Source organism: Rhipicephalus sanguineus, chromosome 6 (genome assembly GCF_013339695.2).
Source record: "Rhipicephalus sanguineus isolate Rsan-2018 chromosome 6, BIME_Rsan_1.4, whole genome shotgun sequence".
Classification (NCBI taxonomy): domain Eukaryota; kingdom Metazoa; phylum Arthropoda; class Arachnida; order Ixodida; family Ixodidae; genus Rhipicephalus; species Rhipicephalus sanguineus.
The window spans coordinates 108,220,464-108,244,243 of NC_051181.1; the positions used below are offsets into that span (position 1 = coordinate 108,220,464).

The window sequence follows — 23,780 nt, forward strand, 5'->3', positions numbered from 1 at the left end:
CCCGGCCCACAGAAGAGGTCATCCGAGCATCGTTGAAACAAAACCTTAGCATCCGGGCACTCAGCCCAAAGTAAAAGAAATGCAGTCTCTGGCCCCTAACAGGACCGCATTGCAGCACCGCATTACATACGCTAGTTAGGGCCCAAACAAATTACAAAGAAAAAATATTGCCTCCGAGTTCTTCTCAGGGTTTCTTCACACTATCCCTGAAGCTAAAACTTGTAGTCTCTGCAATTTCCAATAGCAACGGTCCCAAGGCAGATACAGGGCACCATGCACTTACACTATTAAACGCCGGCGCCGCACCTGTGCACTTATAAACGCCAGCAGGTTGCGTGTACGCGGAGCTAATCTCGGAGGCAACGGTTTGCCGCCTCCTTCTAGACATGGCGCCCCACTGTGTGCGGCTCACAGCGCCGCATGGCGCTTAGGATTGTGGCTGTTATCATCTCCAACAAATCTGCTTGGCCGGTAGCCATTTCATGCTTACATCTACTCTCAATTACGGGAGAGCCAGCCAATATTTAGGGACGAAAGGCGTAGATTTAGACGCGCGTAAAAAAAAAAAAAACATTAGTTTCTCAAAAGTAATCCGGAACCTGTACTTACGGTGTGTCGTAACAGAAAGTTTTGCTATGTCCGTAAGCAATTTACCGTTTACGGTTTACCAGGATACCGGGGAAGTATACGGCAATACATAACTTCGCTGCCAGCGACATCTGATTATGCAGGTTGTAACTAGAAAAACGGGAAGTTAATACTGCAATTGATCACGCGTTTTAATATAACTACTGGTGTCACGCACTGGCAAGGAGGTAAACGCCACCTCGCTGTTATTTTATGAGTTTCTATTGCCAAGAACAGTGTGGAGAGAGAGAGAGAGAGAAATAACTTTATTTATAAAGTCCAGCGAACTTGACTTGGGGTAGGCCTCAACCCCGGCCTAGGCATCGGCCGCGAGCCCTTGGGCTCGGGCGGCTTCCTCGGCTCGCTGGACGGCCCAAAGTTGTTCTTCGATTGCGGAGCTGAGCAGAGCCTCCTCCCAGCGCACCCTGCGGTTCGATACTGCCTCCTCATGGTTTCCGTGTGCTTTGTCGTCTAAGCTCGAGCACTCCCATAGTATGTGGCCCAGTGTTGCCCTTGCATCGCACATCTTACATTTGTCTGTCAAATAGAGATCAGGGTAACAGAGACGAAATATAACTGGGTTTGGGTAAGTGTGTGTTTGCAGCTGCCGCCATGCAACTGCCTGCTTTTTATTTAATCTATTGTGTGGCGGTGGGTATTTGCGTCTTCCTAGCTTGTAGTGCTGCGTTATTTCATTGTAGCTAGTCATACGGTCCTCCCACTCCCACTCTTCTCCGTGTGGGACCTCGGTCGAAGCGGCGTCGGCGTTCGCAACGGCTCGGTTCGTGAGCTCTCGAGCCGCCGCGTGTGCCGCCTCGTTGCCGGCCAGCGGGGTTTCTGTGTGTGCGGGGGTCCATATAACGAAAGTGTCATTTTTGTTTCGGATTTTTTGCTCGTTATTCGTTAGGATTCGCAGTGCCTCTCGGGAGACCCGGCCGTTAGCATAGTTACGTATCGCCGCTTGCGAGTCACTAATTACTACTTCGGCCTCGGTGGTGGCCACTGCGAGGGCGATGGCCACCTCCTCGGCCGTCTCGGTGAGTGTGGTTTGCACCGTAACACTCGTCTTGCATATTCCTTCGCAGTTGACCACCGTGGCCACATAGCCACACCTGCACGCGTATCTGGCCGCGTCCACGAATACCGCTTCCTTGCTATTCCCGAATTTCCTGTGCAAGTCCTGCGCCCTCTTATTTCTTCTACCGGCGTGATGATCCGGGTGCATGTTTTTGGGCAGCGGCGGAACTACTATTCTTTCTCTCACCGTCGCGGGTACGTCTGCTTTTTCACCTTGCTGCGTGTGATAGCCTATGCCTAGCTTTTCAAGGATGTGCCTACCCGTTTTTGTCTTTGATAGTCGTTCGTATTGGGCTATGTCGTGCGCTTCTATTAATTCATCAAGCGTGTTGTGCAAACCTAGTTCCAACAATTTCATCGTGCTTGTGTTCTTCGGTAACCCTAAGGCTTGCTTATAAACTTTCCTGATCAAACAATCTAATTTCGCTTTCTCGGCTACCTGCCACTTTAAGTAAGAGGCAACGTACGTGATTCTACTAAGGACGAAGGCTTGCACAAGCCTAATGGTGTTGCCTTCTTTCATACCGCTGTGTCTGTTTGTAATGCGTTTTAGCAATCTGATGGTCTGATTTACCGCTTTTTCCAACCTGCGAATGGTTTCACCGTTGTGCCCATTGGCTGCGAGATGCAAGCCTAACACGCGTATGATGTCTACTTTGGGAATTGCGTGTCCTTCCGAAGTTGTCAGCCGTATCTCTTCTTGTGCGTTATTTCCGCTTTGTTCGCTTTCTTTGGGTTTGCGACCTCTGCGCGTAGGTTTGTAGACTAGTAGCTCGGATTTCTCAGCCGAGCAGGTGAGGCCTGTGCCCTCTAAAAAACTCTGAACCGTGTCGATGGCTCTCTGTAGCGTTTGTTCGATCTGGCCGTCACATCCCTGCGTTACCCACATGGTTATGTCGTCTGCGTACAGACTGTGGCAGAGCCCGTCAATCTCCTCTAATTTAGGCGGTAACCCTACGAGTGCGAGGTTAAAGAGCATGGGCGAAAGCACCGAGCCCTGAGGGGTGCCGGCGCTGCCCATCTCTATCTCTCCGGACTCGAGAACGCCCAGCGTGATCTTCGCTGTCCTGTCCGTGAGAAAATCACGCACGTAGTCGTATGTCCGTTTACCGAGTCCTAATTCCATTATTCGGATCAGTATAGCTGAGTGCTTGACGTTGTCAAACGCTTTCTTAAGATCTAGGCCTAATACTGCTTTGGTGGATCTGGTCGTGCTGTCTATTACCTGGTGCTTGATTTGTAGCATGGCGTCCTGCGTGGAGAGGTTCCTCCTGAAACCCAGCATGGTGTGAGGAATCAGGTCGCGGTCCTCGAGAAAGTTTGTTAGTCTCGCGAGGACCACGTGCTCCATGACCTTTCCGACGCAAGACGTCAGCGATATCGGTCTTAGATTTTCCAGCTGTAGGCGCTTTCCCGGTTTTGGTATCATAACTATGCGGGCGGTTTTCCACTGTCGTGGAATCCGTCCCTTTTCCCAGCATTCGTTAACGAAATTCGTGAGTTGCTCTAAAGACGCGTCGTCCAGATTTCTAAGCGTTTTGTTAGTTACCCCATCCGGTCCGGGTGCCGACTTTGTGTTGAGTCTGTGCAACACCGCGCGTATTTCAGCAATGCTAAACGGTCTATCTAAGTCTTCGTTCACAGCGCCTTTGTATTCGGGGTGGGGTACGTGTCTAGCCTGATTAGTGTATCTCGTTTTGAGCTCGTGCAGGAGTTCTTCGTTGGTCCCTTTGTATTCGTTTATAATCTTATTGACCTTTTGCCTATGTGCCGTTTTTGTCTCCTCTGGTTCCAGTAGGAACCTGAGGAGATTCCACGCCTTGGTTAACCCTAGCTGACTATCCATGCTGTTACACGTTTCTTCCCACTGTGACTTGCAGAGCTGTGACGCATATTCCTCGATGTCTCTATTTAGTTTGGCAATTTTCCTACGTAAAGTCCTATTGTGTCGTTTTGCCTTCCATCGGGCTTGTAGGCTATGTTTAGCCTCCCACATGTGCAAAAGTTTACTGTCTAAGACCTGGAGGTTCGCCTCGGGCGGGACCTCATGCGTTGCCGTCGCGACATCCCGCTTCAGCGTTTCGGTCCACCTTTCGATATCGTCAATATTTTCCAATGAGTTAATTTTATCTTTCCTGATCTGTCTGAACTTATCCCACTCGACAAGCTTGAGTCGCGTGCTTCTCGTCTTGCGCGGCCCCGCGTCGACTTTAATTTCTACAATGGCGTGATCGCTGCCTAAATCCTCTTGTGTATTTGTCCACCATACGTTTTCTATGTTTTTAACAAACGCGAGGTCGGGTGAGGTGTCTGCACAAACGCTGTTCCCTCTTCGCGTAGGTGTAGAGGGGTCAGTAACGAGAGTGAGACCTTCCTGTTGCGCGTCCTCCCATAGATTCTTGCCTTTCAAGGTTTCATACTTGTAGCCCCATGCTGTATGGTGAGCGTTAAAGTCTCCCGCTACGAGGAGAGCTCGATTACCCGCTATGCCAGCCGCTTGCTTGAGTAACGTGCGAAAGCGGTGCTTAAGTCGGGGGCTGCTGTACACGTTAAGAATGAAAAGACTGTCGTTCCGGTTCTTCGTGGGCACTATCTCCACCAGCAAGTGCGGTATCGTGTCGGCCTTAATCTCGTGTTGCGTTACGGTCAGGTTACGTTTGACTAGCGTCGCGACGGCCGGTTTGTCCCGAGGGGCGGTATCCTGAAATGACCTGTAACACGATAATTTAGCCTTAACGTTAGTCTCCTGTAGGAGTATCACGTCCGGTTGCTCCTTATTAATTAGGTACTGTTGCAGGTTTCCCCGCTTTCTAGTGTATCCTCTACAATTCCACTGCCAAATTATGTAAGTTTTCGTGTCGTGTGTAGCCATGGTGCCAGCGAATGTTAGTGTTTTCCAGTGCTATCCCAAGTCTCTGTTTCCACTGATCTGTGGTACGGCTTCCCTGTCGGTTTGACGGGCCCACAGTTGCTAGCTGGCATTTTCCTTTCTGTGTTTTCGACCCTCATCTGTAAGGCTGTTAGTTGTTGCTGTATTTGCTGCATTGTAGCAGTTATCTGCTGCATCGCATTAGTGAGCTGGCTAAGCATTCCTTCCATTTCCAGCTTACGCGTGTTCTTTTCCTCCTCTATTTCTTTCCGCATTGTCCTTATGTCATCTTCGACTTGAGTGTCTCGTCTATCCTGCCTTTTCCTGCTCTTTTCCTCCATTTTCTGTGTTTTACTCTCGGCGTGAGTCGAATCCACTTCTACTGCCCTGCGTTTCGTGGGTGTGGGCACCGTTTCTTCCCCAGGTAGTACCTCCCCTGTATTTTCCGCAAATTGGATGATTACGTCCTTCCTAGCTACCTCGTCCTTTAGTTTGGCATTTTCTTCTCTGAGTTCCTTTATTACGTTGATGTATCTGGTGTTATCGCTCTCCAATTGCTCGAGTCGTTTTTGGATTTGCATGATAATGTCGTTTTCCCCTTCACTGTTAGGAGCGGCAGTGCCGAACCGCGCGTGCGCCCCGGAGGCGGCTTTTTGTGCCCAGCTCACCTTGAAGGCTTTGGGTAGCCCGTCTTTATCTCCGTTTCCGGTAGCTCGCGTCGTTGTGGTGCCGGTACTGGTGGTAGACCTGCTCCGGGACCTGGGTCCAGCCTTGGCTCCGGCTCCGGGTGCAGGCTGTCGCTTGGTGTTCCGCGACCGAGAGCGGGAGCGGGAGCGAGAACGGGAGCGCGAGGTGGATCGCCCTCGTCTCTCTCCCTCCAGCACCGAAAAGTCGTTTCCTCCTTCCTCGTTGTGTCTTTGGTCTTTGGCTGTTTCTTCTTCTTCTTCTCGTTGTCTCCTTTCCCAGAGTCGTTTCTTCACTATGTAAGGAGTCCTGTACTTGGCGTGGCATTTTCTGTCTCCGGTCGGGTGATCCTTGCCGCAAAGTCGACATCTGGGTTCGCATTGGTGGTCTTCCGCTGGATCATCGCAGCCACAACCTCTGCATCGTTTACTCTGTGGGTTGGGGCAAACATCGGATCGATGTCCGAGTCGGCCGCATGCGTAGCACGTCTCGTACTGTTTCTTGTATAGCACGCAACGGTGCTCCGTTCCATTGTAGTAGATGTAGTGCGGCACTACACTTCCTTCGAATACGACAATGGCGTTTGCCGTCTTTCCCATCCTCTTCGCGTGCAACAACGTTGGGTTATGCTCGTTGACCAGGTGTCTCTCTATGTCGTCAGGGGAGTCTTCGTCGGGTATCCCACGGATGATGCCCTTGGTTGTATTTTCCGGCGCTGCTGCGTATGCACTCGCTTCGTACTCTTTGTCTCCCATGCGTAGTTTGCAGATTTCACAGTATCTTCTGGCTCTCTCTTCCGATGGAGTGCTGACTACTATTATGTTCTGTCTTTCGTTGACACGAAAGATATCACCTCTTGTTTCCTCTTGCGTCAGTCCGGCTGCGTTGCGTATGCTGTCGCCGATCCGAGCAGCACGATGCGTCGCGGTACAGAAGCCATCTGTAGGGCGCACGATGATCTTGATGTCGTCCGCCGGCAGGTTCGGTTTCTTGATCGTCATGTTCAGTCTTCGCACGTTTCTGGCTGCCCTTCTTATATATATTTCTTCACTAGCCAGCGTGTCAACTGTTTGCTCAACTGGGTCAGTGCCCCCGACGAGCGTCTTGCGTTCCTTGCATTTGGCGCGTACGTCGAGCCATCCATTCTCTTTACGGAGCTCTGTCGGCGATATTTCTTCGCCTTCCACTTGTACCACTTCCATTTTGGTCGTAAACAAGGCCGTAAAGCGATGAGTAGTGAGGGGCGTCGCACTTCTCGCCGCGTTCGGCCTGGTCGCCGGCCGCGTTTGCGGCGCGAGCAACGGCGTCGACCAGTGCTGCGTTCGGCTTAGTTCGTCTGCCGGTGAGGCACCGCAATAAAGTCACTGCAGTGACCAGAAAAATGGCTCACCTGCGAAAAACTTGGTATCGACAGCGTTCGCTGACCTTCTCGATGCTGCTGAGGGATATGTCGTTGATCGAAGATCTGAATTTCCGCCACAAACATCGAAAAACTGCAGAGCCGACGTGAAACACGTCCGCACTCTCTGGCCCCCTAGTGGCACCGACCAGTGTGGAGACCAAAAAATCACAGCATATCCACGGAGTGAATGATGATGAGTGGGCGAAGCTGCGGAGGTTCATCGGTAAACCGTGAATCTTCCGTGAATTCTGCCCAGTACATCATCACCGACGTGAGATCGGGCGCGTTTATACTAAAGGTTCGATGAGTTATGACGACTTGCAGCTCACTTTAATTTTACATGTACGCTGTGAATTTTCATTGTTTAGAAAACCATTGCTTTAGAAAACACCTTGCGTCTTTCGTTAAGCAGCTGGCGTCTTTTTCGTTTTGCTTTAGAAACATCTGGCGTTCTTTCGTTTTGTTTTTACAAAACATCTGGCGTCTTTCGTTGGTTTATTTCATCAATCAACGGCGTTTTGAACAAAATTTTTATTGTTTAATCACGCACAGGAGAAATCTCACCAGGCACTACCTTGGAGGTAAACAATGGCTGCTAATGGGAATGAGAGACAGAAGAAGTCGGCTTTTAGCTAACACTTACACTTCTACAGAGACAGAAGAATTCGGCTTTTAGTTAACGCGCACGCTGCGAATTTTTTATTGTTCAACAACGCACAGGAGAAATCTCCCACCGGCACCACCTTGGAGGTCAAAGGGTAAGACTTGTTACTCACTACTACGAGCACGACGAGGGACGAACGGGTGCCGCCTTAAGGAGCTTCGCCCCTAAAAAATTTGAACAGATTGTAATAGGACAATATACTAGAAAACTGCTCCACTAGCTGTGCAATCACCGTTAGTGACACCGATGACACGGCAATCCCTTAGCGTAAAGATGTTTGCGGACAAACCAAAAGCCTCTCACCATACCATGGTTCTGTGAAGTAAAACACCAGAATTGAACATTTTTACGCGACGTGTTATTCTTTTCACGTTTTAAAGGAGTACTGACACGAATTTTAAAAATTTTCGGATGGTCGCTTTAAGCGATTATTGTGGTACCTGGGAATGCATCGTATATATTTTAATTACTGCTACCCTAAAAAAGACACTTTCGGTTTCGATATCGAGGGGGCGGCTTCTCATTGACGTTTCATAGCAGTGTCACGTCGCGGCGATACAGAAACCCGCGACGTACTAGCGGCAAATCCGTCATCTGCTCGTGGTGCACCTAAATAACGATGAGTGAATGGTCGTCCAGTGACCCCGACAGTGATTTCCGCGATTTAGGCTGCATGCAGGACGCAGAACTCGCAAACTCGGGGGAACTGTCTTGACTCGTCGAGACAATGTCCATTGCAGTGGGGCTGGCTTGCAGATGCTCAGCGACGAAAACTTCAGAGTCAAATTAAAATATTTTATACGTGTTCTCCGACTCCGATGTGTGGACTGCGTTGACACTACATACCAAGGGAACGAAAGATGTCCCTCTTTCGATGTCTCAAAATCGTGTCAGTACTCCTTTATGTCCGTGGCACTAAGGGTCCGGCTTGTCGGACGTCCGTCTCATGCTACGCGATCACGCTTGAAATCAAGGGCTCAATAAAGGCCTAAACCAGTCTAGCAATGGTCAACATAGGGTTAAAACAAACGAACAAGGCATAAAATAATATACTTAACAGAAATAACCAAGAAGAAGTCGCAATAATCAACTTGAAATAACTAAAAAAAATGCTTCGTTTCTTAAATTAAACTTAAAATTACTAAGATCGCTAAATGCCCGAGCCGCGAAAAAGAGGGTGCCACCGCCTCTCCGAGCGAGAGATTGCTCCTCCCACCGGCGTTTCGCTGGCGTTTCGTCGCTACATCTAAAGGGGGAAGCAACCCGACAGTGCTCGCTGCAGACGATAAGTATCTCAACTACCTTAACGAGCAGGAACTTGATAAAGAGCAGGAAAAGTAGCGCGCATGTCGCACACTAAGTTTGCGAATATCCCTAACACGATTCTACTTGTGCCGGGGCTACCCTGCATGCTTACTTCAAAAATTGATGTCATTGATGGTTTGGTACACGGAGCAGTGGGAACTCAACGATCGGGAATCGCTGAGTGCCCGTTTTACTCACTTCCGCAGGTTTCTCAATATTGAAGCTGAATTTAGCGCGGGATTTAGAACTACAATCACTGCACTTTTTTACTGCGAAAGATGTTATCAGATCACAACAAGGGCCGTTTTTGGCGCCGTAGTTGTCCGCCGCCGCAGCCGCCGGTGTCCGTAACCGCTATCGCTCGAAATAAGCAAAAAAAAAACGAAATAATAAAAATTATCCGGGATGGAACAAGGTTCGAACCTGGGCCCTCTGCGTGGGAGCCCAGTGTCCTACCTCAGAGCCATGCCGGTGCTTGAAAATGCCTTGCAAAAAGACCATTTACAGGCTTGATGCCGGGAAGTAACCACATTAACATATGTAATGTAGTGTGGTAGAAGAGTAAAATAACAACCAGGAGTCACACAACGCGAATTGTGAAACGAGAGTGTTGTTGAATGCTTCCAACCCATTACAAGGGGATCTGCCATTAATTCTTCATTGTTATCAGCCACAACATCAACAAAGTGAACATAATGTCTTACAGGTATTTAGCGGGTACCACGGTTCTCAGCAGAATGACGAAAAAATGCATAGTGGCTGCTTCCCTATTTCACAAAAATTATGATGATTTATAGCGTAGTGGGTTCCTCTCAGTGCACTTCTATTGGTTGCCAAGGAAGCCCATAAGGCTCCCATGATCCATTTCCTCAAGGTCTCAATAAGGTTAATTCCCTCACTCTCAGTCTTTCTCTCGTTAACGTATGTTATAAAGCGTGGTGGGAGAGTTCAATAACGACCGGGCGTCACACAATGCGAATTACGTAACTAGTGGTTGGTTTAAAGCTTACAACCCATTACAAAGGGCTCAACCATAATTCTTCATCGTCATCAACCGTGGCATCAACAAAGTGCACATGAGGCCTTACATATGGTACCTCGCTTCTCCGCAGAATGACGAATAATGTCGTTGTGGGTGCTACCCAACTTCACAAAAATTATGCTTTGTGGCGTAGTGGGTACGTTGATAGTGTACTTGTATTAGTAGCCACAAGGGAGTTTATAACGGGCTCTAGAAATGCCGCTCTTCCAGCTTTCGCTGTGACTGTGCTGCGCTATCCGCGCAGGCCTGGTGTTTTTTCTATAGCTGCACGCTATTGCGGTCTTATTTTAAAATTAGGTGGACTCAATTAGTACTTGCTTCTATAATTCAATTTCACACCGACCAAGATAGCTATAACCACTCTCCTGTAAGAGTCATCGCCACATGACCAGTGTGGAGCACGCGTCCTCCCTTCTGCGCTGCTGCTCAAGCAATTGGCATAAAGACGAAGTGGCTGAAGCAGACGCGCGTCTTCCGCGCTCACATGATTTTTAGTTTTACGAGCTGGCTCGCCAGGTTCATAAGCTGGGGCAATGTCCCGCGTCGTAAGCGTGACCTTAGTTCCATAGGCGACGGCTACAGGAGCAGCTCGCGCAAAAGAGAAGTCATCTTCCTCTTCTTGTTCCAGCCCTTTGATGATGATATTAACAAAGGCAAAACCATAAATAGCATAGCCAACTGTAGCATGCGCACGCTCGCGCGAAAGAGAAGTCTTCTTCCTCTTGCTCTTCGAGCGCCTTGATGATGACATTAACGAAGGCAAAACCACATTTCCTCGATTTCCTTGACCACACGTTTGGCCACAGGTGCAAAGTCTGGGACCGCTTGTGCTTCGACAACAACCTCACCACAATCGCTACTATTAAAACGTGTGACGTCTTTATATGACAGTAGAGGAATTGTATGAAGCAGTCACGGTTTACCCGATTATCTCCGAGCCAGCTCCTCAATCATCATTTACTTCGTGGATATGGCGTGATTTTTTTTACTTACGCGACGCCGTAACGACAAGGTGGACGAAGTAGGCGCACAGCTTACGCGCTCACATTCTTTTCTCATTTTTGGGCGATCCTATTATATAGACCTCACACGACCTCGAATCATAGCCATTTAAGGCTGTCGCCTTAAGAATGCGCTTGTATATATTGTAACTCAGACTGATGAAACTTCAAACTTTCCTTGCAGCTTAAAAAGCGCCATTTTTTACCGCGAAAGCGTTTTACGCCGGGCTGCAGGGAAAAGCTGTCTCTTGTACGTATGTTGCACAGCCATCGCCAAGCACGTTTCTTCTAATTCTCGAGAGATGGCCTTACTTTGCCGTTAGACCGCTATAACTCCTGCTTCTTTCTCATGCAGCTGTTCTGAAACCGGCTTAACACAGACAATGGCTTCGCTGCAATGGCGCCAAACAAGACAGGTCATAAATTATCTATCCATGCCTTTATGACGAACCGCGACCACTGAATGCAGAGTTAATTGCAGTTCACTTCTTTGAGTCTGCAATTAACGTCTACTACATAGTTCTTTGCAGATGTGTCAGTTACGGAAAGGGGGGGGGGAGGCGTGGAGGGAGATTTCACTTTTCCTTTCTCTTTCTGGGCCATAGACCTCAGTATTCCTAAATACTGGTTGTTTTATTCTAGACATTCAGTATAATGCTGGCACTAATCTTGCAAAAACAAACATCCATATATCGATCAAAAAATGGCAGATTTATTTTGTGTGCCTCACTCTCATTTCGCGGTCACTCTGGCTTGACTCGCCGCTCCTTCCGGGCAAATAGAAAGTAAATAGAAAGAAAAGCAATACCAACTATCAAATCAGAACCTCTTTATCTATATGTACATTTGTGTGTATAGGTGCGTCTGTTCAGAGGTGAATAGAATCATTCCCGTCCCTCTCCTTTCCCTTCTCTGTAAATAAATTAAGCAAAAATGTATCATTATTCCGTCGTCGTTACCCTCCCATTTGCCTCTTAAGCATTTTCTCAAAAGTCATGAAGCGTAGAGCCTAATCTGAATGTAATTAAATTCCTAGTTTCTGCTAATTTTTTAACCATAAGCAGGGTCAGTTCAGAGGCTTGTCTTGGAGCACTTTACTAGCATATTTTAAAGGCGACTCGAGTAAGGAAGCGATTGGAACATGTTCATACAATCTTTATTTTTATACATTGGTTAAAGTATTTGACAGTCCAACATCGACAGTCGTTCTTGAAACTTTCCCGTCACTACTTTAAATAAGTTAATTCCTTGGTTATATGCACACCGTTGTGAACAAACGATAGTTTATCTATACCACAGACTGTGCCTTAATTTTCTTCAATAGCAGTAGTCAGGGCTGGGCAAAGATACTTTGAAATTGTATCGCGATACGATACAAGATACTCGGGCAAGAAGTATTTGAGATACAGATACAAGATACTCGCGGAATAATTGTATCCGATACGATACTTCCCAATTGTATCTTAAGATACTTCGATACATTTGCAAATTTGCTGTTATAGATCTATATAATGAAGCAGCAAAGGCCTATGTAGAAATGTGTTTACTTGAAAATTTCTTAACTGCGACCAGCTTTGTTTAATTTTAACAAAATACCTGTTTGTATCACAAGATACAAACTTTCTTGCTCAAGGCGTATTAGTTTCATTTCTAAACGACTTATTGGGATTTGTTTGGCTGCTTAACATGACAGCTCTTTAACTGCTGCGCTGTTGTTTTTGCTTGACACTTCTGTAGTTTATTGGTGTCGCTGCTCTACTTGGCGACCAGCTGGCTGGTTACCATCTGCTTGCAAGTGCCTCCGCACGATGGCGCAAATATTTCTGTGCAGTCCTACCTTGTCTGCAGGCGTATTGCTTTCGTAATACCGCATCCACCGACAGGGGTACAGCAGCAACAACGTTGGTAGCGATATTGTTTGTGACGCATCGTGTAAAGACGATGAACTACATAGTCGGCGCTCACAATTAATTGAGGACACAAAACTGCAGTGATTTTTCATATTTTACTTATCTGCTGGCGTAAAGCGTTCGTTAGCAACATATTCACTAACGTGCCATCTTTTACCATTTGTTCTCCGAGAGAACCTGAGCCGCCAGGAAACGTCTCAGACGTATTCCAGCTGCGCAAAACGCCGAAGGTTATCACTGCTATTCACACTATTGCCACTTCTAGCTCCGCTTACCTGCGGATTTGTAACAATAACAATACTTTAAGGTGACCAGAAGAAGGAAAACGAATATATTTAGGTCAAATAGCAAGGCGGTTCCCCAACTGAAGAAACGACCTCGCCTCTATGCTGGCACAACGTGCATGGCCGACCTGGCCGGCCACGGCCCGAGCTTGGTCGACAGAGTTGGGCCGAGGTTGGGATTGGTTAATGACCTTACACCGGCCGACCTTTGGCTGCTAACGTAGGCCGACCTTGCAGACATCAGCTAGGTGGTGCGCAGCTGGATCAATAATCTTGTGCGAATAATGTAGTGGAAAAAAATGACAGCGGAAGCTCAGCGCTCATGTAAGAAATTTTCGCTGACCGAGAAATAATGCACGCGGCGTAGGAAAAAAATTTGCGCCCACAGATATAAAGCAATGTCGGCTTGTCGCTGACTCATAGTACCTGGCCAACGTGGTAGGTAGCAAAACATGGCCCTACGGAGGACCACGTTTGGTCGCCCGAGCATTGGGTGCCGACTCTTTCCCTATCATTTGCCGACCGTTGGCTGAACGTCTTCGGCCAACTAATGACCAGCGTAATTGGTTGCTGATCAGGGCCCCACCTTGCGCCGCCACTGGTCGGCCGACAATACCGGTTGCCGAGCGCTGCCCATGTGTTTGCCAACTATCGGCCGTCGGCCAATTTCATTTGGGTCCGTATTAAACAATCAAAGCGAATAAGTATACAGGGGTTTTCACGTAAGTAGAACCCAATATTAAAAAGATCAAGCGGTTAACCGCCGCTGAATGAAATCAAAGGTATTTGGTTTGCCGTCATGTGGCACTCGTTATGGTATGTTTTGTACTAAGCTTAACAGGTTAATAGAAGCGCGATAATGCTTTTAAAGCCTTCTGTGCTGACGACGGACTCGGCCATTGTCAGAGACAGACTCTGAGCAGTGTCATATTTTCGTTTCCTTTTTTTGCCCCTCTCTTTTTGTTCCTTTTCTTGCTCTCCCTCTTTTTTTTTGTAGCATCTCTCTTCTATCATCTTTTATCTCCCTTACCCCTTCCCCCAGCACAGGGTAGCTAGCCGGTCTATAAGAACTGGCTAACCTCCCTGTCTTTCCGCTTGTTTCTTCCTTCCTTCCTTAACTTGTTAATTAAATAGGGTCAATTATGCGACATTGCGACATTTTTAATATTCACTTTAGGGCCAACTGCGCTTCGACACATCGTAGAGCGAATTTAAAAACGACCAACCCAATTTTTTCTTTGGCGGCGTACATGCTGCGTGGTGAATATTTTCGGGCTTTTCGAGAAAGCCCGCAAAAATATGAAATAAAACCACGTTCGCAGACAGTTAAAAAATAAGAATAAAGCAGAGAACGTATTTTAGCAGCAGGTTACAAAAGACATAATACATAAACAGACGGGCGAAAAACTATGCAGAGGACTAGGTAATGCATGGGGTGCAAACGGAAGACAGCAAAGAAAGCACTTGTGCTAACAATCAAATTATCAGTAAAAGAACTTCTCGAATAATTTAGCAGGAAGAACAAAGGCACAGTACTTCAGAATATTTCCTGTTATGTAAATGCTGGTTCTATTACATCTAGCGTCAGCATAGAATCTTCTTTGCATGCAAGTCAATCTCGTCGTACTATGCAAGTCAAGTTTGCATCCACAAGATCTTTCAAATCGCTGATGTGTGAAAGGCGCGAGACGCAAAACAGCCCCATTTTTGCATTCTTGAGACATTGCGACGAAGCATCACGCAAGACAAACTTCGATAGTGACAGTATAGCGGCATCAGAATTTGCGCAAAAGACGCCGCACACATTGGGAGTACGCAGCAGAGTGCAGGGTCTATGAACAAGTGTCATCACATCAACACAACTAAAAATAAAGAAAACATCGAGAAAACAAAAGGTCGACAGTGTGTAGACGTTCGCGCGCTTGGTTTTGTTTAAATGACTCGAGAGCCATCATGTCACTCTGCTCCACCAATGGGGACGCGTATACCTAATCACCTGCCCTCGCTGGAGCACTGTGGCGGAAAGATAAAAAAATGTCGCAGTTGCTTTGTTTTCTTCTGGTGGAATTATGGGCAGTAGTATCAGCTTAAGAAGCGGAGTTCAGCCAACGTTTATTTTTTCGCACGGTGCTGTTTCTATAGCAGTATCTTGTACCTTAAGATACACGATACATTGCTGAATGTATCGGAAAACAGATACAGATACTTGTTTTGCAAGACGTATCGCGATACAGATACAAGATACCCAAAGAGTATCTAAGATAGTATCGAAGATACATGTATCTTCGATACTGCCCAGCACTGGTAGTAGTAGTAGTAATAGTAGTAGTAGTAGTAGTAGTAGTAATAGTTTTTACTACTGTTGGTAGCATTTTTATACATCTGACAAAATTTTCAGCACTGTTATTCACGACAGATGAACATTTTTTTGAAGCATCTTTCCAGAAGCAAATCTAACGCCTTTATAGAACAATATCAGCGATTGGACATCATTTCCACCAACAAAGACGCCTTATAGCTTACTTACAGGGGGATTGGCCAGAAAGACGAGAGCGTGCATTTGCTACAGTACCCCACAAATAAAAGAAGATAATTTCGCCACAATTCACTAATTTCGTCCAAATTTCGCTGGTGCGTACACTTTTCGGTGCTCGAATTTTGACAACTTATGCGAAGGAGTTAGCTCATAACACGTCTTCATGTGCCTCTTAGGCGAAGATTACGCGCTTTTCTGTCCCATAACAAATTCTAACGAAACTAACATGATTCAGTCAAAACTTAATGTTTCTTATCGTTGTTGTATAGACTGCTTATAATGTGGACCTAACAGCGCGCAAACATCTTTGTTTTCGTTTTATCGCCGCCATTGTTACAAGGGAGCTTTATCTTCAGATGCACATTGACCCGCGTTTTTAAAGCCGGTGCCGTCGCTGTTTTCACACGCTTAACATTTCACGCAGTTCTCAAAGACTCCTGCCAAGCATGATCATACAGACGTAAAAATTTGAAGCCGGGGATCACAGTGCACTAGTACCCAGCGTTTGGCAACATTCTAAAACGCGTCTGAAATGAAGGGCATAGATATCATTGTCTTAATCTGTGCCTATTGTTTTCTGAAGACCCTTTCTCAGCACGAAGTACTGAGCTAGAGTCACAACTCAAGCTGTCTTTCCATATTTCTTCATGAAATGTCTCTTTTGATGAGAAATGAATATTTGATAAAGCGCAGAGTGCTGCCGTAGCAAGTATACAGATCTACAACACTGTTGCAAGGCTTCACTGAAGCCTTGCAAGCAAGGCTTCAGTGAACTCCCATAAAACTTATTTAAAGGCTGATGCGTTAGAAATCTTAGAACTTGTAGAAAGCTCATATATGAATCTCTGTGCATCCATTCGTATTAATGTGTCTTCCAATTTGTGCTGCCCGTTTCTTCTACGACAATGTGAGGGACATATTATTGCACTGACTCGCAGGAGAAAATAAGAAATTTCGTGTCAGAGAGGCAAGCACCGCTTCTCTCTCTGCGACAAACTGCGCGGACTTAAGGGGACCTAATAACCCTTCTTGAACATACAAAACGCTGGCCATCTGTAGGCAACGCTTCAGTGAACTCACATAAAACTTATTTAAAGGCTGATTTGTTAGAGATCCTAGAACTTGTAGAAAGCTCATATATGAAGCTCTGCGCATCCATTTGTGCTAATGTGTCTTCGAATTTGTGCTGCCTGTTTCTTCTGCGACAATGTGAGGCACATATTACTGCACTGACACGCAGGAGAAAAATATGAAATTTCGTGTCGAACAGGCAAAAACCGCTTCTCTTTCTGCGGTAAACTACGCAGAAAGCGGGCGCCACAGGTATTAGCCTATTTCATGAACGGTGCGCTAGTTTCCGAGGCCAAAGAGTGCATCGTGTAGGTATCCCTGCTGCTCACGGGGTGTCACTACGTGCCCGATCTATGTAAGTTCTATGCATCTCTCTATTATAAGTACTCACTATCGCGGCAAAATAAAAGTAGGGAAATGCTCAAGGCTATGACACGTGCCAACGTGACCTCCGGGCTGCGCATCCCTGTCGTCCAACCTCCCTTGTGTAGCTTCGACTGCGTTCGTAGCGGAAAAAGCCGATATTCATTAAAAACATCTTTATTTACAGACAGCGCGGCTTGTACGAAAAGTGGTTTGTACCCGCTCATACTTGATAGGTTCGAAAGACATTTGCGGCAGGAAATCCGTGAGACAACAGAGGCCAATATTATAAGTCATTCAATGATAACTTAGAAAGGCGCTGCAGGGCCCCGATAATGTAAACTTCACAGACCTCATTGTCCTCCTTGAGAATAATGGCGCCAACTGCGAATTGAACTCTGCAGTTATTCCAACAATCGTGGTTCGTTAGCTCGCCTGTTAACAGTATGTAGATATACCAAAGTACGTTTATTTACGCCACCAGTCACATGCAGGCCAAACGCAGATATCCACATTAATTTCCATTCCCGGCTTATATTGGAAATGGCATAAACGACGTAAACTTCGTAGGCGCTAAGCCCAGCGCGACATTTATGACTATGCGTAAAGAAATACGTACTTACTATTACCACCCATAAGACAAGAATTTTAATGATCAACAATTCATTTCTTAAACAAGCAAGCTTGCACAACGTCGTTCGTGTTCCACTTGCGCACGTGTATAGTCCAAAACGGCCATTGTATTCAATAATTAGGGGAAGCACGGCTCATGATCTGAAAAAGAAAAGAAATGAATTACATGGTGTTTTGAAATGCTAATAAATCACCGCACAATCTCAGCATAGAAAAGTAAGATCTATTGTGACTAAAAGTTTGTCTTCAAGTATACTCAATCAGGGTTAATAGAAATCCACAACGCTATGCTATGCATTCACTAGTATCAATATGTTTTCGTCATGGAAGTTGTATTTCCTTCTTCAAAGACTGAATCATCTTACAAACGGAACAGAAGTAGCTAAAAATAAAGACATTCAACGTACTGGGATGTGACATCATCAGCGATCCTTGTTGCGATAGTGGGGATTCTCAACGCACTATGGTCTTCACACTGTAAAGAAACAGGAAAATATTCGCATGCCGCTTTTGTTTCAAGTTATTCTCCCTGCGTTCTCTCTTGTAGCTATGAGTAGATTTATGATCCAAAATGCACGTTTTATACTGAGAAACCATGAATTGATTAATTCTTGCACATCATTCACAAATACCACAGTGTCGTGATAAAGACAAGTAGGTCGCCTTGCATTTACATGTATCGCATTTAAACAGCCGCTTCTAGCCAGCAAAAAACTGTGTGGGATATCTTTTCGATTAAATTTTTTACCGAATATAGGCTTAGTGCCTGCGCCAATATTTAAGTTTTTTAGCCCAGGCACCAGTCAGAGATATTTCAGTGACAATAGTAGGAGCTCCGTGGCGCCATGGTTTTACAAGAAAAAGGATGGGAATGAATACCAGTGGTGTAATTACCAATTAATGAAAACAGCCTACTAATAATAGAGTGGCTCACATCCAAACGACTTACAGACCTCTGAGATCAAGCGACAAGAAGCGCTTCCTTCTAATATAGCTCATATCCAGTATCCCATCGGCGCTTTGCACTTGAGGATATCTAGCCGTATTTGTTATCATCATACATGTAACAGCGATGGTCAAAACAGCAGCCAATGCTCACAAGATTTTTCTTTGCTCAAAGCAAGTCTTATAAGAATATGGGCTCTACACAGGTATTTCTTCGTTGAATAGCGTTATTGTCTTCTCGTCTTCATCTATCCTTAAATATTTTTGCTGCAACAATTTCCTGGCTTTAGTTATTTAGAGGATCAAATTATTTTCCGGGATTTGTGATTAAAAGCATCAAATTTCAAGGCTACGATGAAGGCATGTATGGCAGCACATACCCCTTTGCCCCAGTTGCAATGTTTACTGGCAGTGCAGGCAGGCCATCGGGTGTGACTAGGGTAGTACTTGGTGCTACAACCTCAGGCAGCAGTGTGCCAGTGACAGATGGTCCTTGGGCAGAAGGGACACCAGTTGATGACATTGTAGTTCCTAAGGGGCCATGCTGGATGTGGGAGCTGAAAGATTTTCCCAAGGGTCCATATGGACCGTAGTAGCATCCAAGAGGTCCGCCGTAACCAAAGGGACCAAATGAACCAAATCCGTTACTGTAGGCTCCAGGGAATCTAAGGGAGCTACCGAAAGCGCCGTATCTATATGCACCTAGAGGGCCCACTCCTGAATAGCCTAGAGAAGTTGCGTATGGGCCATAGTTTCCATATAGACCAACTCCGTGCCCGTAAAGGCCGGAGTATCCGAGGGGGCCAAGTGAACTTCCGTAGCCGTATACGCCAGCGTGGCCGCCGAATGGATATCCCCAAAAACCATTCATGTCACCATAGGCAGAAGGATAGGTCCCACCAGAGTACCCGTTGTGGAGCCCGGACAAACCTCCAAGCCCTGGAAAACTTCCATACAATCCTGACAAACTTGTGATCCCAGGATAACTTCCATAGAGACCTGAAAGGGCAAGTGAGCTTCCGTAAGGGCTGGGAACTCGCGGGTAGCCTCCAAATAACCCTCGTGGTCCGGAAAGACCACTAAGGCTTCCCAAGTAACCGGGATATCTACTGTACAAACCAGAAAGACCTGTCGAAGTGGAGTATTCCCCCAATAGCCCTGACAATTTTCCAAGTCCTGGGTAACTACCGTATAGACCTGAAAGAGTGAGCGAGTTTCCATAGAGGCTGGAAAGGCCCAAGTAACCACCAAGTGTATCCAGTGATCCGGAAGGAGCACTAAGGCGTCGGAAGTAACCGGTGTAACCACTGTACAGACCAGGAAGCCCTGCCAAACCAGGGTATCCTCCCAAAAGTCCTGGCAAGTGTCCGAGTCCGGGGTAATAACCGTAATTGCTGTAGAGGCCTGAAAGACCAAACGAGTTTCCGTAGAGGCCGGTAAGTCCTGAGTAACCTCCAAGTGGTCCTAGCGGACCCGAAAGACTAAGACCTCCAAGGTGACTTGGGTGTCCACCATACAAACCAGAAAGCCCTGTCAAGCCCGAGTATTCTCCCAGAAATCCAGACAGGTGTCCAACCCCTGGGTAACTTCCGTAGATACCTGAAAGGGCTAGTGAGCTGCCGTACAGGCCTTGAAGTCCTGGGTAATGTCCAAGTAGTCCTAGGGGTCCGGAACGACCACTAAGGTGTCTCAAGTAACCGGGATATCCGCTGTAAAAACCAGAAAGCCCTGTCAAATCAGAGTATCCCCCCAGAATCCCTGATAAGTGTCCAAGCCCTGGGTAACTTCCGTACAGACCTGAAAGAGCGAGTGAATTTGCATAGACGCCGGAAAGCCTCGAATAATCACCCAGTGATCCGGAAAGAGCACTAAGGCGTCTCCAGTAACCGTTGTGACCACTGTATAGACCAGAAAGTCCTGTTAAACTAGAGTACGCCCCCAAAAGTCCTGGCAAGCGTCCAACTCCAGGGTAAAAACCGTAATTTCCATAGAGACCTGAAAGACCAAGCGAATTTCCATAGAGGCTGGAAAGTCCCGAGTAACCTCCAAGTAGTCCTAGCGGACTCGAAAGACTGAGACCTCCGAGGTAACTTCGGTGTCCGCCATAGGAGTACAAACCAGAGAGGTCTGTCAACCTTGAGTATTCTCCCAGAAATCCAGACAGGTGTCCGACTCCAGGGTAACTTCCGTAGAGACCAGAAAGAGCTAATGAGCTGCCGTACAGACCTTGAAGTTCTGGATAATGGCCATATAGCCCTAGTGGTCCCGAAACAGCACTAAGGCTCCCCAAGTAACCAGGATATCCACTGTAAAAAGCAGAAAGACCTGTCAAGTCAGAGTATCCTCGCAAAAACCCTGACAAGTGTCCCAGCCCTGGATAACTACCGTAGAGACCCAAAAGAGGGAGTGAGTTTCCATAGAGACCGGAAAGTCCCGAGTAATCACCGAGTGCACCCAGTGATCCGGAAAGAGCACTAAGGTGCCCCCAATAACCGTCGTAATCACTGTACAGACGAGAAAGTCCTGTCAAACCAGAGTCTCTTCCCAAAAGTCCTGGCAATCGTCCAAGTTCAGGGTAATAACCGTAAGTTCCATAAAGACCTGAAAGACTAAGCGAGTTTTCATAGACGCCGGAAAGTCCTGAGTAACCTCCAAGTAGTCCTAGCGGACTCAAAAGACTGAGACCTCCGAGGTAACTTCGGTGTCCAACATACAAACCAGGAAGCCCTGTCAAGCGAGAGTATCTTCCCAGAAAGGTGGACGGGCTTCCGACTCCAGGGTAAGTTCCGTAGAGACCTGAAAGAGCTAGTGAGCTGCTGTATAGACCTTCAAGTCCTGGGTAACGTCCCAATATTCGTAGTGGTCCGGAAAGATCACTAAGGCTTCCCATGTATCCGGGATATCCGCTGTACAAACCAGAAAGACCCCTCAAACCAGAGTGTCCTCCCAAAAGGCCTGACAATTCTCCAAGCCCTGGGTAACTGCCGTATAGAGCTGAAAGGGCAAGTGAGTGTCCATAGGGGCCAGAAAGTCCCGAGTAACCTCTCAGTGTTTCTAGGTGTCCTGAAAGGCCATTAATTCTTCGTAAGTAAGCTTGGTATTCACCGTAGTAACCAGAAGGTCCTGCTAATCCAGAGTGAACTCCCAGTAGTCCAGACAAGAGTCGAAGTCTTGGGTTGCTACCGTAGAGACCGGAAAGAGCCAGGAATCTCTTACTGGGGCCGTAAACACTATGTGTGCCTAGTGATCCAGAAGGAGCGGTAAAGCTGTCCAAGTAACCTGGGTATCCACCATACAAGCCGGAAAGAGCGGACAAACTAGGATAGCTTCCCAGAACACCAGACAAGTGTCCGAATCCTGGGTATGCTCTATATAAGCCTGAAAGACCGAGGGCTCTTTCATACAGACCTAAAAGGCCTGCCTGGTGTCCTGGACTTCCTAGGTATCCCCCATATCCTCCAGGAAGTCCTCCTAGAGCACCAGGGTAACCTAGAGATCCATAAGCACCGCGGTACAAGTATCCCCATGGGCTAGAAAATCTCGAAAGTCCGTAAGAATGGGACAAATAACTGCCATAGTCTGAGTAGCCCCCGTAGTAGCCACCATACAGGTTTGAAAAGCCCCCGAAACCTGGGTAGCCGGCCAAAGAACTATACGGGAAGCGAACAGCTCCCCATGGTGTTCCTACAACGCCGGTGCTAACAGTGCTTCCAACCACACTTGGAGCAGCACTTGATATGACGGTAGTTGCGCCGCCCACTGCTCCACCTGGAAAGCTGGCGACGCTTTCTTCAGTGACCCCAGAGGCTACTGCTGGTTCAAATGTGAGACTGATGTGCTCTTGATGTTGTCCTAATGGAGCAGCTCTGGATGAAACAGCTGTAAAAAAAATAAATGATTTATGAATCTTCTCATTAAAACTTATCATCCTGCATTAAATTTTTATAGCACTTTTGTGTTATACGCATCGGCAAAGCACTTAGTGACACCTACGATCCTTTTAAGAACATATACTCTCGGTTCAGTCTAGATACGTTCAGTAAACTCCTGCATATTTTTCTGTAAACCGTTTCTTCATGTTTGCGTGGTCATTCTGGGGGCTCAAGTTATCTGAGATAAACAATCCACGGTGCTTCAGCAAGCCTGCTATTGCTTCGGTGATTCGTCTAGTAGCTGTATACTCCAATAATAATCAGAATTCAGCATACACCCAGATTGGGTCTGTTAAACTGAATGTATTATTCAGCAAAAGGATGCATGTACGATACGTGACGTTCAGTTTTGTGCATTTCGCTAGAACAGTAACATACAAAAGCTTAAAGTACGGTTAACCTTGAGGTATAATGGTTTTGTCGACCATGAACACTCACCACAGCCTAGGAGGCAGAAGACGACGGCCAGAACCTTTCCCCGCATGGTGGAAAGCTCGTTCAGCCCCTTCCTCAACGCTTACCGGCCTTGTGTTGTGAAGTGAAGTGGCCCCTTCTCGTAATATATATGCCACTGTTGGTTGCTATGCAGCTTTTTTTCTCATCCTGTGTTGCCTGACGTACTTCTTTTTGTTCGTTGTGCGCGTATCATGTGCTTGCTTTTTACACCGATTAAATAAAGAAAGCTTCCATTTACTGTATGATTCGGCCGTGCTTCACAGCTTGGCAACAGCGGTTTGCAGGCATCTATTGTCTTTTACGCGTTGTGTTTCTTTTTGACACTTTCTGAACTCAGCGACTAAGGAGTAACTGAAAACGCTAAGCATACATTATCACTATGACATCGAACATTAGTTGCTAAGGAAAAATTGACTCAGTTTGTTCAAGCTTCGTTGCTTTTTTTCTTGTCTTGAACCATGCGCGCCAAGCCTTCGGCGCTTTCTGAAAAAAAAGGAAAGGTAAGTTTGTAATAGGTCGGCAAACTGTGACTTACGCAAAGTTGCTTGACAGGGTGAGATCAAACTCTATTTGGTGCCCCAGCAACAGCATCGTGGTTAGTCTGATTTTCTTGTTCTGTGATAGAAATTTCGATACTTGTTTGCCCAATGACTATTGTTTCCGTTCACGACTCATGGAACTTGGCGCTGTTCTACGGCTAGAAAAAGCTAACAAAAGCTAACGGGAGATTCAGGGCAACAAAGAGATGTTTCATGTATATTTGGATACTTTTGTTGCTCCGGTAACAGTTATTTGGCGTAAACAATTCAGCTGCACTAGAAAATGGTAACAGCTAGGCCAAACTAAACTTGTCAGTGTGACTTTCGTCCAAATGAAATAAAAACGGCGAACACATCTCTCACTCAACTTTTATCGGAAGCTTCCATGGGAGCCCCCTGCTGCTCTCTGAAGAAAAGTTGTGTGTCGAGGAAAATATCAT

The 23,780-nt window shown here is 46.6% G+C and overlaps 2 protein-coding genes across 7 annotated transcripts; both read right to left on the reverse strand.

The window, feature by feature from the left end:
- Positions 1 to 888: 888 nt before the first annotated feature.
- Positions 889 to 3,262, reverse strand: LOC119398004 (uncharacterized). Its single transcript, XM_037665278.2, has one exon. The coding sequence runs from the start codon at positions 3,131 to 3,133 to the stop codon at positions 944 to 946; it is 2,190 nt and encodes a 729-aa protein (XP_037521206.2). The 5' UTR covers positions 3,134 to 3,262; the 3' UTR covers positions 889 to 943.
- A 14,219-nt stretch (positions 3,263 to 17,481) lies between these two features.
- On the reverse strand, positions 17,482 to 22,911 carry LOC119396140 (mucin-19). Of its 6 annotated transcripts, none has more exons than XM_049416976.1 (5): positions 22,784 to 22,911; positions 21,099 to 22,292; positions 18,794 to 20,492; positions 17,876 to 17,943; positions 17,482 to 17,609 (listed from the first exon to the last, which is right to left on the reverse strand). In XM_049416976.1, exons 1-4 carry the CDS (start codon positions 22,827 to 22,829, stop codon positions 17,922 to 17,924), a joined length of 2,961 nt encoding a protein of 986 aa, XP_049272933.1. In that variant the 5' UTR covers positions 22,830 to 22,911; the 3' UTR covers positions 17,482 to 17,609; positions 17,876 to 17,921. The 6 variants fall into 6 exon arrangements, with proteins under 6 accessions (XP_049272933.1, XP_049272929.1, XP_049272930.1 ...); XM_049416972.1 differs by having other exon boundaries at positions 18,794 to 20,210; positions 20,808 to 22,292; XM_049416973.1 differs by having other exon boundaries at positions 18,794 to 20,042; positions 20,640 to 22,292.
- Between the last annotated feature and the right edge of the window lie 869 nt (positions 22,912 to 23,780).